Here is a 13,629-nt window from a genome sequence, read left to right as displayed (position 1 = left end):
CCGTGGAAGGATGTTGACCGTTCGAAGGATGTAAAATCAGTACTGTCTTGGGAGACGATGCTGTCTCGGAGGAAGGCTAAGGATGGGTGTGTCTAGCGCACGGGACCATCGGATTTGTTGGTGCCGATGTTATTTAGGAGAGTGAGGGAATAGGCTTCGTTTTTAATTGGTTAAACGAAGGGTCTTAACCGCTCTCGAGAGAAAGTGGTTAGTGGGAGGAAAGTTGCAGCGTGCGTGAGAAAAACTAACTTTCCCTTGTCCAGCCGTGGTAGACAATAGTCTTTAGAAATTCTTCCGAAACCGACGTTTCTTTGGTTTGAAGGACCTTTTCTAGGAAATCTATGAGATTTATGGAAGGTACTTGAAACTATGGAGGATACGCTGCGAGTATCCGAAGACATCTGGTTGCCATATTGCCCGCGGTGTGTGGCCTGGGCTAGGTAGAGTGTTACGCGACGTAACACGCCGTAAAATGTCAAATAAAATATGTATAATAAAAAAATGTAGAATAAAATGCAAAAATAAATTCTCATGTTGTCTTTTAATACATGCAATTGTTACATACCTTTCCTTCCCCTTAGTTCCACTATTCTTTTTGTAACCAAATTTTTAAATTTTTGAAAATTTGGAAAGTAAAGTAATAGTATTAATAGGGATGAACCACGTGCAGATGTGAAAGAAGGTTTTTATCATCCCAGAGTATGTATAATATTCATAATCATTCATAAACACTCGACGAGAAAAAGAGAAAAAGTTAAAGACCGTCACATGCATCGTGCCGTTAAAAAAAAAATGTGTATGTTTTACGGGAAAATGAAGCATTACACATGCTTGAAATTATATAAGTGGTGGAATGTAAGCGAAAAAGCAACGTAATGCACATAAACATATATACACATGCTGCAAAATAGAACTAGACAAATGTAAAAGAGAATGCTATAAAGCTCACAAACACGTAGGTTATTGCTAAAAAAATAAAGCTGGTTAAAGATTCTTCAAATGCAATAATTTTGAAGGCGTTTTCATAGTGGAGCCTACGAATCCGAACTGTTGCCCGAATTAACGTCAGTAACTTCAACATGTATATCGATACTATCATCAACAGTATGTTCTTCAACAAAAGATGAAATATCAGAGGACGACTTGTGGCTGGTTCACATTATGATATAATATCCTCCGGTACTAATGGCGTATTATCATCAAGCATGCAATTTCTACTATTAGAACTACTTTGTAAATGTAATAAAATATTTTTTCCGAATCATAAGAGGCACTGCTTTTACCGAAAGATTCAGATTATAAGTGACATCGTGCATTCGCAAAACGGAAAAGAAGTTTTCCAAACAATCAGTCTTGAGCTGCGAAGTCATTAAAAACGAAATTCCTTCTTCTTCTAAATCGTTTCACAGTCGCAAAGTAGCACTTACAAATGGTCGTAATCCCAAAAAACAAGGAAGCGCTTTGAAACCTTTTGGTGAAACAACAAACCAATTTCCCGTATCATATAATTGTTTTCCTAAATTACTTGCTACGTTAGAGCAAAATCGCCAAAACGCATACTTGTTTGGATTGGGGTCACGAGGCATCTACTATTTAAATTATCGAACAAATCATTCAACGTCTCAGAGAAAGTAGCCGTGTGTTGGGCCGTTCTTGTTTGTATGCGACCCGTTAATGAAGCAATAAACAATGCAGATGACAGCCCCTGACTCAAGACTTTTTGTAGGAAGTGTAGTGGAGTAGTTGCTGCCAGGTGAAAAGAGAATTCGCGTTTCGTCCCGGGACTACCGGTGGACTCGTCAGTAAGGCTATGCCCGGTAGTCCCTGCCTTAGACGCAGAGGGAGTCTCTTCTCGCTAGGTGCGGTATTTGTATCGTGACACCCTATATTTGATCGCTAGCGAGACAGACAGACTCGTTGTCGTCGTAGTAGCCCTCTGGTGTTGGCGGTTGGTACCCGCGAATCGCCCGGGAGGTGTTGCGCCGCGTTGATGCCTCGACCTGTCGGCGTCCTGTTGATACCGATCCGCCACAACTTAAAGAGCAAGCTTACATTTCATTTTATCGAAAGAATTTAATCGCATGTCTGATAATTTTTTTCTTTTTTTTTCGATAATTTATGGTGTAGTTTTATTTTTTTCGAAATTCCACAACTACATCGGACCTAAGAAACTAAAGAAGCCTAAGTCATATACATTTTTGTTCATTGTGCGTGAAAGTTCTTTAAGAAGATTTAAACAGTAACATCATTATGAAAATTAAGACAAAACCAAATACTTTTCTTGCGATTGCTTTCTTCAAGCATGCATAGCGGCCCATATTCGAACCATATAGCGGACCATAAAGAAAGTTCCAGGGTTTAACACGTTGACGCCGATAGTTAGGGTTTTCTCTGTGAGGTGGCGCCCGAATGCACGATTCGCTTCGTGGGGCGGCGCAGCGTCAGATTACACTGTTCAACACGATTTTTGCACGGCAATACCCACTAGGTGATTCTTATAGGTCTCGACGAGCTAAAAAGGAATCTGAAACCAGTTTTTGTCCATCACCCTCAGTTGTTGAGAAAATCGATTTTGAAAAAAATCGCAATTTTTCAACTTTAACCTCAATTTACAGCAAAATTACAAAACCTGTTACGCCGCCTAAAACATCTGCACGCCAGCCCGCGCGACCGGACAACAACCGGCCTGCGTAACGTCACTTCGACCCTCAATAAACCTAAGGACCCACCATAACTTTCACTTCCCTGTATTGTTTCGCCATGTGTCTTCAATCCGTTTGTCTTGAAGAATTTCTAAAGCTTAAAAAATATTCTCGAAACACAGTCGGTTTTTAGAGAGGTCCTTGGATTTATTAGGCGCACTTAAAACACGGAGAAAGCGGGTACGCACCCATTAGGAAAATCCGAATAGCCTTCTAATAAAACAAGCTAGGTTTTTCTCACGCACACAGTCATCTATCCACCACGATGGTAGGAGACTTCCTACTCATCCCTTCGAGCAGTAGTGCAGGTCATGACCAATCGACACCGCGGTTCGTTACCCTCACTTTTCCTAACGAAAGTGGGAACAACGAATCCGCGTTCTTTAGGCACAGGGGCACACCCACACCGAACTTTTCTTCCGTATTAGAAAAAGAGCGACAGTCAGTCTAAAAACTAACGCCTAACGCGGCAGTCTACACATAGCGCGAGAGTCGCATACTTCACGCAAATCTCTTGTCGGTTCTCGGTGTTGTCGAACATACATCTCCTCTCCTAAATATATTATAGTGCTAAATCCATTAATACATTAATTTCCATTATAAGAGCCCTGCTCTAGCGTACATATCTATCGTACTATTTATTTCTCTACGTCAGTGTAATCTAAGTGTTGGAAATATATAATTTATAATTCTGTGAATCACAGTGTTATACAAACTCAATCACCCCTATTATCTCAACGGAAATCAGGGGATCGATCAATTCGTGGTGTCGATTGTTATAATCGTAACGGGGATTTACGACTCCCGTTGACGTCTCTCCTCGCGATTACGTCTCCCCGCAATTGGTCGAATTTACAAAACCTATACGATTAATGCGATAATGAATCTCGTGGAGTTCAACTAATACATTGATATACAATAGTTCGGCAATATCAAATTGCATATATCTGTAAATGCTAAGTAAAGCTGACGGGACCAGTTTTGACTCTAATTTTGGAGTACTCTTTTCGATTTTTCTCAAAAAGTAGAGGTTTGACGCGAATTATGGCCATCGCACGCAATTCTGTGAACATTTTTCTATAAGAAAAGTTTATAGCGCGAATCAAAAAATTTTTCAATTCCGTACAGGAAAAAAATAGTCATGCATGTTCGTCGGAGAATAGTGAAAACACATGCGCATGATGTAGTAATGACATTGATAGGTGAATTATTATTTGAAGACCGCATACTATTTACCGATAGCATTTAGTGTCCCTTTGGCCGAGGAACTTCTGCAAAAAAGAATATTTATTTGTGGCACTATAAATATGAATAAAAAATTTCTACCGCCGCAGACAAAACAGAAACAGCAACGGGGTGGTTTTATGAGCTTTCAAATTCGGAGCGATGTTAAATTTTTAAAATGAACTGACAAAAGGCCAGTATATATGCTAGCTACTTCCAAAAATTACAGGTGTGTTATTATTTAGGGGAAAAATAGTAAATTAAAGCCAGACACTGTTTTTTTTATAATGATGCTAAAAAGGGGGTTGATCTAACCGATCAGATGTCATCTTATTATAGTTGCTTACGCAGAACCGTAAAATGGTATTGTAATATCGTAGAATAGATTTGAATTAGAGATCGGTTGAAATTAGAAAGCACCGTGTACGTCGTCTTTCGTGGTTTGTTTACATCCAAGAGCGCCTAGTAACAGCGACGCGAGAAAGGATAAGCAGTGTCAAAACAGAGGTACGGTTTCATATTTCAAGGAATCGAGAGGCCAAAGTATGTGAGCCGAAAAGTGTGTGTGTGTGAGAGGACGAGAGCAAGAGCGAGCACGACCGGGCAGTATTGTATTGACGAAGAGCAGAGCTAATTGAGTCGTTGAAGAGTAGAGTCGTTAGAGGTTTCGAGTCGTCGAAGAGTAGAGTCGTGAGAATTGATAGAGTTGTTAGAGAGAGAGAGTGTGTGTTAGATTCGTTGTGACGAGAGTGATCAAATAACTGTAAAGTTATTTGATATAGATACGAGTATTGCATTTAGTTCCGTTAAATAAATATCGTTCTCTGTCCAATTTATATCTGTATATTCAGTTTAATATTAATAAATTGTAAGTAATCGAAAAAAAATTTCTATCCTTATTTTTCGATATTACAGTATAGAAAAATTGTAATAGAATTAATATGCGGGACTTGCCTCGTAAATGCGTGTTATGTAGATAGAAAATGGGGTAGTAAAAGTATTAAAATTTTAAAATTTCGCGAAAAAATCATTAATCACCTTTTAAGTACAGTGAATCCCCACAGAGAAGAAATGCCAAGTGAGAATGAAGTACTGGCCAAAAAACATTCACATTTTCTGCAGTCATACCAAGGGCCCGCGAGAAAAACGAAACGGCGGTGTAAATAATGTTATAAACGCATTTCTAGAATAAAAGGTAGAGAGTATACCGCGAATAAAGCCAAAAAAGTAACAACATATTGTGATCATTGTAAGGGCCAGTCGGCACTCTGTCTAACATGTTTTAAAAAATTGCATAATATGTAATTAATTATGTTAAGTTTATAATATTGAATTGTTATGTTTTTACTAGTTGAATGTCTGTTTATAATATTAAGATAAAATAACATAAACCTATTATAAGATATTAACAAATATCATAATCAATTCTATAAAAAATTATATTCAAGCCCAAAATTTTCAATTTTTTGATTTCATATTTTGTATATTATAGTGATCCTAGTCCGTTTCTGAATTGTAGCAAATTGCTCTTCCTTTTCTATTTTGTAGCGACATTTTCAGGTTGAAGATTCTACAAAATTATAAAGATACGGATCGGCATGTTAACACTTTACCGACTGATAGTCGATTAATCGATTTTTTGTCGTCGACGCTTACGGACCAATAGCCTATTAATCGGCTTTCTCTCGCCGACAATCTGTTTCATTATTTGAGCATTTGTTATTTAGTACTAAGGTACCTTGCTCAGTTGCGTCGCTTTATAAGCTCCCACAGTTTTATTAATTTAATTTAAATTAATTGAAAAAACTTACCGTTCACGATGAACGAAAAGAATGGTATTGGGGAGTCTAAACCGAAACAGAGCCGACGCTAGGGAGAATCTGCGCTTGAGCTGCCGGTCAGACGTGCGTATGCTGTTGAACCGCTAGCGGTCAGTAAAATGTTAAAAAGAATATCTAATAATGGTATATTTATTTTAACGGAATGCAACAATTGATATCTGACACTAGTGTATCAGAAACAAAGACTATATATTATGCCTGTATATTGTTACCATTGTTACAAAACGTTGCAAGGGTAAAAAAAGTGTAAATCAAGACAAATGAAATAAATCATCACGTTATGTATCTATCGCTATCATTCACTACGAAACAATGAAAACTAATGATGTCCGTTGTATTATGGTTTGTTAAATCGCAATTGGAATACATGTATTTCTTATGATGTGTTTCATAATGTTACTTTGAACTAAACAAGCGAGCAAAATTATATAAAATTATGCATTATACGTTCTACACTACATATTATAACAAAATTGTAAGTGCACAATAAACATTTAATATATACACATAATGTATAAAAAGCAAGCGATAAATAGCTATTAATTTTAATCAATACCCGACTGTCTACAATGTCTCTCACGTGGTGAAACATCGTAGTCTCCGCGAAGACTAACAACTACTATTCTCATTAACTAAATGTAAATGATTGAGCCCATTCTCGATTGTAATTATGTTGACCATTGATTTAATTATAATTCCTACCGCTCCAGTAGCGCTGGTATCTTATTTTATATTAAACCAATAACGTCGTATGTGACACGGAAATGATATGGGGGTTAGGTGACACCAAAACGTAGGATACAAAGAGTTATTAAATGTCACGTCTACTCCTTTAATACCTTGTCGGTGCTTGTATATAGCTACCTGTTTTGATAAAAGATTCGAAGAGTAAAAGAAAGAGAGAGAGAGAGAGATAACTGACGATGATTGACAACTGTTTTATTTTTAAATGTATAGCAAGCATAGTGATCAAGAGTATCACGATACTCAATAATATTTAACTTTATGATCGAACTTAAAAGTAGTTTGTTTTACTTTATGCGGGTGATAATTATTAGAATGATTCATTATAAATGCAGGCAAGGTTTCTACCCATCTAGTAATGTAAAACGTTTCGAAGTACCTGAAAATAAAGTGGCATGGAACATTGAATATCCAGAATATAAGCCAATTGAATATACCGCTCCGAGTCTCAAGGGAAAACCATGGGCAGATTTAGAAATTGATGATATTTCATTTCAACCAAAATGGAATGCTGTTGATGGTAAACAATTCATAAAAGCTTTACATATTTGATCAATCACTATTAAAATTTTACTCTGCGCATTATAATATTTTTAAATATGTATTAATTTATTGTCAACAGGAAATGTTAATCGTAGGAGTTTTACAAATGACTATGTTATAAACGAAGATGGTTGTCCTTTAAATCCCATTGGTCGTACTGGTATCATAGGACGTGGTCTCTTAGGACGATGGGGGCCAAATCATGCAGCAGATCCAATTGTGACCCGTTGGAAACAGGATATTACAGGTGTAACAGAAATAAACAAAGATACAAATAAACCAATTTTGGAATTCGTTGCTATACAAAGACAAGATTCTGGAGAATGGGCTATTCCTGGTGGAATGGTTGATCCAGGTGAAACAGTCTCAAGAACTTTAAAAAGAGAATTCATGGAAGAAGCCATGAATTCTTTAAAAAGGGATAGAGCAGAAAATGAAGAATTAGAAAAATCTATGAGAAAATTTTTTGAACAGGGAGAAGAAATTTATAAAGGATATGTAGATGATCCTAGAAATACTGATAATGCTTGGATGGAAACCGTAGCTTTAAATTTTCATGATCATGATAATAATGTTCTTGGAAATATAAAGCTAGTGGCTGGTGATGATGCACTTAATGTACGTTGGATGGATATTGATAGAAATTTGAACTTATATGCTAATCATAGTGAGTTTATCAGAAAAACAGCAGAAAAACGTAATGCACATTGGTAAAGACATTAAAATTTTTAGTAAATAGAACAGGCTTAATTATTTTCATCTTTTATTATATTGAAGATTACAAAATTGATCGAGAATGTTTATATACATACAGGAAAATATGACAATTTGTATGTATCAGTTTGTAGAAAAAGAATAAAATCACATATTATAAAATGAAAACAGTTACTGATGATAATTATCATAATAAACTCTTCCACTGCACATGTGTTCCATAAAGCAGAATTAGTTGATAACATATTATATTCTAAATATACATGTACAATGTATATATTCATCATAGATAACAATATATTTTTTAAAAGTCTATAAATTGAAGTATCATTAAAAACTTCATAACTCCTCATTAAACTAAGTATCTTACCAAAAATAAGTCATAAAAAGGAGATATTTGTTTATAAATATGTAATATAAATGGAAAAAGATATAAATATAATATAAATGGCATACATAAAAATACTTTTATATGTATTACGGTACCTCCAGATCACAAATTTTATTTCATGAATGTCTTAAAACAACTCTTGGCAGGATGTTCTACTAAATAAACATTTTTTTAAAAATACTGTATATCCTGAATAGATTTTGTTATACAATTAGTCAATTAATATTTTTATTTTTAATCTTGATAATTCATAATATAATTGACGTAAACGTTATAAAAAAAAATGTTTATAGCATATCTCAAATACACGAAACATTACATTTCATTTTTACTTTTATTAATTTTGCTACATTCTAACATGTCACATTACAATTATTTGACTCCACAGAGACAGGTAATATATTTCGTTTACTTAACCCAAAAATATTGAAAACTAATTTTATAGAATTCGTACATTCTACCATGGTTTGCTTATGATCAGAATCTTCTAAAAATTCTGCTTCTGATTGTGTATATAATACATTATTATAATTAATTAGCTTTCTAAGAATATGATTCATATCCTCATTATTTCGCATATGCTGTAAGATATCTGTACACTCATTCGGAAGAATTGTATCAATTTCTTTTCGTTTAACTTGGTAATACTGTTTCTCTAAATCTAGCGCATGTTGCGCTTGTCTTTGTCCTAACTTTGCTGCTTTAATAAAATAACTTCGAGCTCTATCAATATCTACTGTAAAACCACCTCTGCCTTGAGCATGAAAAACTCCTAAATTATATATAGCATCTGCATGACCTCGTTCTGCTGCATCATTATAATGTTTGGCAGCCTAAAAAAAAAAATATAAAATTTAATAAGATGTAGAATTTTGTATTCTCTACGTAACAACTTGTAATTTCCATACTAAAATATGTATACTTTTAACATATTATACCTGCGTGTGATCAACCAATGTTCCAAGTCCTAATTCGTGACACAGTCCTAAATTGAACATACTAGCAGCAGATGATAAACTTGCACCAGCAGTAAAATGTTTTATAGCATCTTTATAACGTCTCTCTTCTAAAGCTTTCAAGCCGTATTGAAGTTCAAATTCAGCAACAGTTAATTTATGAGTATTGGCAAATTCTTTAGTAGCTTCTTTTAAAGCCTGAGAATGTATAAAGAATAAAAAACTTTTTTAAAAAGATTTTTTTTAATTTTAGATAGGTTTATAATCAAGATAGAAAAAGCTGAAAACAGCTAATTCTGAAATAACCAAAATTATATTCTGCTTTTGTATAGTCTTGTAATATATATGAAATAAAATTATAGTCGTGGCAAATAAAATTTGACAGTTTGTTACTTTTAGAATAAAATTTCAATATTAAGTGAATAAGAATATGTTTTGGAAAGGAGATGCAACAAAAAATTTGTCAGTCTTATATCCATTATGTTTTGCTTTTTTATAATTTTACATATTATATCATTAAACGATAATTTACAATTAAATATTTAAAATTAAAATTATTTATTAAACCACTGATTATAAAGTGAAGTACTGAAACCATAATGAAATCTCATTAGATATATATATGTAACATTAAGCAAATTAAAGTTTTATTATAAATTTGTATGAAATAAATATATAGACCATTAAGAATTACAATATATGATATAATGTCTAAATGTAAATATTACTTTAATTGAAGAATGTTATCTGCTCTCTATTACAAATTGTTTTGTCAGTTGTTAATTATAATGCCTGCAGAATAACATTGTCACCTCTTCAATGGTGATAGGCCCAAGTGGTTTTTCTGGTTTCCATTCTGCTTCATTGTTTTCTTGAGCATGTATTTTATTATTGGCGATACAATTAATAATAGGTAAAATGTGTTTTGGTTTTAAATTTAATACTTGATCAAGTAAATAAGAAGTATGTACTTCTGGAACTTGTAATAGTTTGTTTTTTAAGGAATCAACTTTTTCTTTTTCAAAGAGCCTTCTGCGAAGACATAATGTTTGGCATACCACCCATCCAACAGCTAATACACTTGTCTATTAAAAAAATTACCATATTATTTATTTAGAAAATAAAAGTAATTTAATTATTGCTATTAACATAATAAATTAAATTTTATAAGAAAAGCACATTTACTAAAATATAATCTAATTTGAAATTTTGAATGCGATTTCTATGAAAGTTTAGACTTTATTGTAATTTAATATAAAGAATATCAAGAAAGAAAGAGAGAAATGAAAACAAAGCTAAATATATATATTCAGCAAAAATCTAAATATAAAATATATCACAAAGTGGAATTTTACATATATAATTTTAAAAAGAGTTTTAAGTTTTTCTAAAAGAATATATTAGATGAAAGGATTATAGATAAGAAAAACAAACAGAAGCGCAATTTACCCATCCTATAGCTTCTGACCAAGTGTATTTTGTATTCCATTTGGAATCACGATCTTTGTCTTTTGTACCACTAGCTTTAGTTGATCCAAAAAATTTTTTATTAAAAACAGGAAAAGATGGTAATAACAATTTATGATTACACGTCAAATTGACTTTAGTCTCATTTTTTATATTCGATTCTTGAGGCGTTTGACAATAAACGTTTGTACGACATGCACGTCGTTCCAAAGTTTCACGAATACCACGAGCTACTAATTTCCACATCGTGCCAGTTGATGATGTTGAAAAGTATTAAAGTATTAAAGTTGAAAGTATTAAAATTTTTAAAAGTTATAATGTTAAAAGCTTCTAACTACGTACATTCACATAGCATGAAAAAAAGTGGTACACAAATGTAAAAGTGATTAGTAAAACTGACAGTCGAATCACTGACACTATACTATGGATATGATCGCGACCTTATTATGTCTTCAATATGTAGCGCCACTATCGTTCGACTGGTCTACTTCACCCTCCTGTACTCCCTTTTACTCTCGCACGTTTTGTCATTGTGCTCACTAGTGCAAAGTGTTGAGTGTTGCGAGTGCTAAAACTAATATGGTCGCAATGAAGTCGTTTCATGTAGTATCGCAGGATCTCGTGTCCTTAGTATCCTTAGTATGTACGTGGTTATTCACTTATCTAAAAACCGGCATTCGAGAACATATGAGAGTAGCAATAGTGTAACATGTATGCGTACTACTATAATCAAATGTCGCTCGCCATCTATGAGCTGTTACTAGAAACATCATTAGGCTAGAACACATAGCGGTTTGGTCGCCGACGAAGGACTTTAAATTTGACATCACAATAGGAAGAAGACAATCGCTGAAAAAGCGACGATTTTATGTCTCTGCGCGCTCCCGGAGCTTCCAAGCAAGCAAGCGCACCCAGTTCTTTTCCCACACGTAATTCAATTATTTTCTTTTAATAACTAATACCTTAAATTATGCTTACCTGAAATGTAATTAGAACGCAATTTTTTTTATTTAAAATTGTGTTCAAGTATCAAAATTAGTAGCGAATTACAATGAAAATTTTCACATTCTTATAAACATCGAGGTCTTCTTTGTATCATTAGGTAATTTTCATTTTTAACGTATTAAACATTCTTCTATGTCATATTTCAAAATTTGCTAACGATCATTTTCTACAAATTGGCCACTATCATATGTTCTTACGAGCGCTGGTTCCGAGTTAAACGAGTAACCCTGTACTATATATCAAAAAGTAGAATTCTTGAATCTTTTCTATAAATTGCGCGCGCAATCGCTCTAAGTGCATTTTAAAAGTAATATGCTTGCGAATATTATACGCCATGCATTATATTCTTAAATATAAATTTTTAAATGAACAACTGCCTTCTTCCACCTTTGTTGAAATTAAATATTAATAAATTATTAGTCTAAAAATGTCAAGTTACATTTATTGCAATATTAAATCATTTACATGGAAGTGTCCATTTTTGCTGCGTTTAAAAAGATAGTATAAAAAGAAAATGATATAAAAAAAAGTATCTGTGAAAAAGTAAAACATATTTCTTAATAACATTATATATTGTAATGAAATAGTTTAGAATATCTTTACAATTCTATTTTTATAGTGTATATGTGTAATAATAAGAATCTCATGATACATTTTAAATATATAGTTGAACATTAAAGTGCTGAGATCCTTTTACAACCTTTTACTATGTTATTCATTCCACAATTTTGTTTGAAATAAAAATTATTTGTGTTTAAAGAAGTATTTATAGCTACTTTTATCAAATGCAATTCATCATACTATATTTTCGTATATCATACATATAGTGCTCTGTGTACAGTATGAATATCTTAGTGGTTAATTTTAAAAACTAAATGCCTCATAAATATTTGCTCCAAGTGTCTTAAGTTCGTTATTTGTTATAAGACGTTGTAACAAATCGCTTTGAAAATCTTTTAATGTTGGTTTATCTGGTACTTGTCCATTTATAATTGGTATTATTTTAGCCATTGGCATGGATACCTTATTAATATTTATAAACGCATTTGAATCATACTTTGTGTTTATGCTAGTTTGACTCGATGTTCCTGGTACTGAAACACCATTCTGAATAGTTTTACCATTTTCTACTATAGGAGAAGCAATAAAGAATGCAGAAATGTGGTCCACTAGTAAACTAAATCCGCTTCTAATACTACTTTGTGTTAAATTTTGTACTTCTTCACTTTCTAGAAGATCCAATGTTTCATTGAATAATTTTAATAATATAGGTGTTTGTTCTTCCTCGCAATTTGATAATAGCATATATTCAGCAAGATTTTTTACAGGGTCTTTTGAACTGTCTGCAGAAAGAGAAGATGTTAAAGCCCAATATATTTCTTCTATGTCTCTTAAATTCAATTCTTCTTTCAAACAAATTGATGCTGTTATTTCTGCCACCTTGTCTTTTATGAGTAAACCCAATTTTTTAATTCCTTTGTATATAAAGTGACTTGAAAGTGACATATATTTTGTTTGTACAACATTTTCTGTTGTTGTACCATTAGAATTCTGAATATCCTTGTATACATGACCACCCATTACGTTAAATTGAATTCTTATTAAAGTTGCTAACATGGCATACGAATAAACTACTAAGGCAGATCTAGCAATTGCTAAAACTTTTAATTCATTCCAACATGTTACTTTATCAGGACAACCATTTCTAAGCTTATCTACAACAGCATTAGTATCCAAAACTTTTATTATAGAATCTTTTAAAGTTAATGTAAGAGACATTATCATCTGACTGCATGTTCTTTCATTACATTCAAAATATTGACGTCGCTTTGATCTGTCCAGCATATCTTTTATTTCTTTCTCTTGCCATTCTCGAAGTCTACGTGCTGTATATCTGACAAAAATAACACCACCAACTACGATACCTCCCAATATAAACTTTCGTCTATGCCGGTTCACAAATCCACGAAGACTTGAAAACATTTTTTTTACATAAATTGTATAAAATGTTGTTTACAAAATGTTATGTATCATAAATAGTA

At 33.0% G+C, this 13,629-nt stretch overlaps 3 protein-coding genes across 3 annotated transcripts; 1 reads left to right on the top strand and 2 right to left on the bottom strand.

The window, feature by feature from the left end:
* The first annotated feature begins 6,330 nt into the window (after positions 1–6,330).
* Positions 6,331–7,936, top strand: LOC117161266 (ADP-ribose pyrophosphatase, mitochondrial). The gene is made up of 2 exons (XM_033342665.2): positions 6,331–7,031; positions 7,134–7,936. The coding sequence occupies exons 1-2, from the start codon at positions 6,773–6,775 to the stop codon at positions 7,766–7,768; spliced, it is 894 nt and encodes a 297-aa protein (XP_033198556.1). The 5' UTR covers positions 6,331–6,772; the 3' UTR covers positions 7,769–7,936.
* A 537-nt stretch (positions 7,937–8,473) lies between these two features.
* On the bottom strand, positions 8,474–11,352 carry LOC117161264 (uncharacterized). Its single transcript, XM_033342663.2, has 4 exons — positions 10,565–11,352; positions 9,928–10,200; positions 9,098–9,313; positions 8,474–8,992 (listed from the first exon to the last, which is right to left on the bottom strand). Exons 1-4 carry the CDS (start codon positions 10,826–10,828, stop codon positions 8,513–8,515), a joined length of 1,233 nt encoding a protein of 410 aa, XP_033198554.1. The 5' UTR covers positions 10,829–11,352; the 3' UTR covers positions 8,474–8,512.
* Positions 11,353–12,363: 1,011 nt separating this feature from the next.
* On the bottom strand, positions 12,364–13,570 carry Pex3 (peroxisomal biogenesis factor 3). Its single transcript, XM_076619086.1, has one exon. The coding sequence runs from the start codon at positions 13,568–13,570 to the stop codon at positions 12,452–12,454; it is 1,119 nt and encodes a 372-aa protein (XP_076475201.1). The 3' UTR covers positions 12,364–12,451.
* Between the last annotated feature and the right edge of the window lie 59 nt (positions 13,571–13,629).

Source organism: Bombus vancouverensis, chromosome 6, assembly GCF_051014615.1.
Source record: "Bombus vancouverensis nearcticus chromosome 6, iyBomVanc1_principal, whole genome shotgun sequence".
NCBI classification, from domain to species: domain Eukaryota; kingdom Metazoa; phylum Arthropoda; class Insecta; order Hymenoptera; family Apidae; genus Bombus; species Bombus vancouverensis.
This window is presented reverse-complemented; position numbering and strand designations above follow the sequence as displayed.

Excerpts from the sequence above, each read along its gene's own strand:
- LOC117161266 (XM_033342665.2), top strand. The coding sequence starts at position 6,773 with ATGATCGAACTTAAAAGTAGTTTGTTTTACTTTATGCGGGTGATAATT. Across the intron at positions 7,032-7,133 it reads AAAATGGAATGCTGTTGATG|GAAATGTTAATCGTAGGAGT; the intron begins GTAAACAATTCA and ends TATTGTCAACAG.
- LOC117161264 (XM_033342663.2), bottom strand. The coding sequence starts at position 10,828 with ATGTGGAAATTAGTAGCTCGTGGTATTCGTGAAACTTTGGAACGACGT. Across the intron at positions 9,314-9,927 it reads GGCCTATCACCATTGAAGAG|GCTTTAAAAGAAGCTACTAA; the intron begins GTGACAATGTTA and ends ATACATTCTCAG. Across the intron at positions 8,993-9,097 it reads CATTGGTTGATCACACGCAG|GCTGCCAAACATTATAATGA; the intron begins GTATAATATGTT and ends TTTTTTTTTTAG.
- Pex3 (XM_076619086.1), bottom strand. The coding sequence starts at position 13,570 with ATGTTTTCAAGTCTTCGTGGATTTGTGAACCGGCATAGACGAAAGTTT.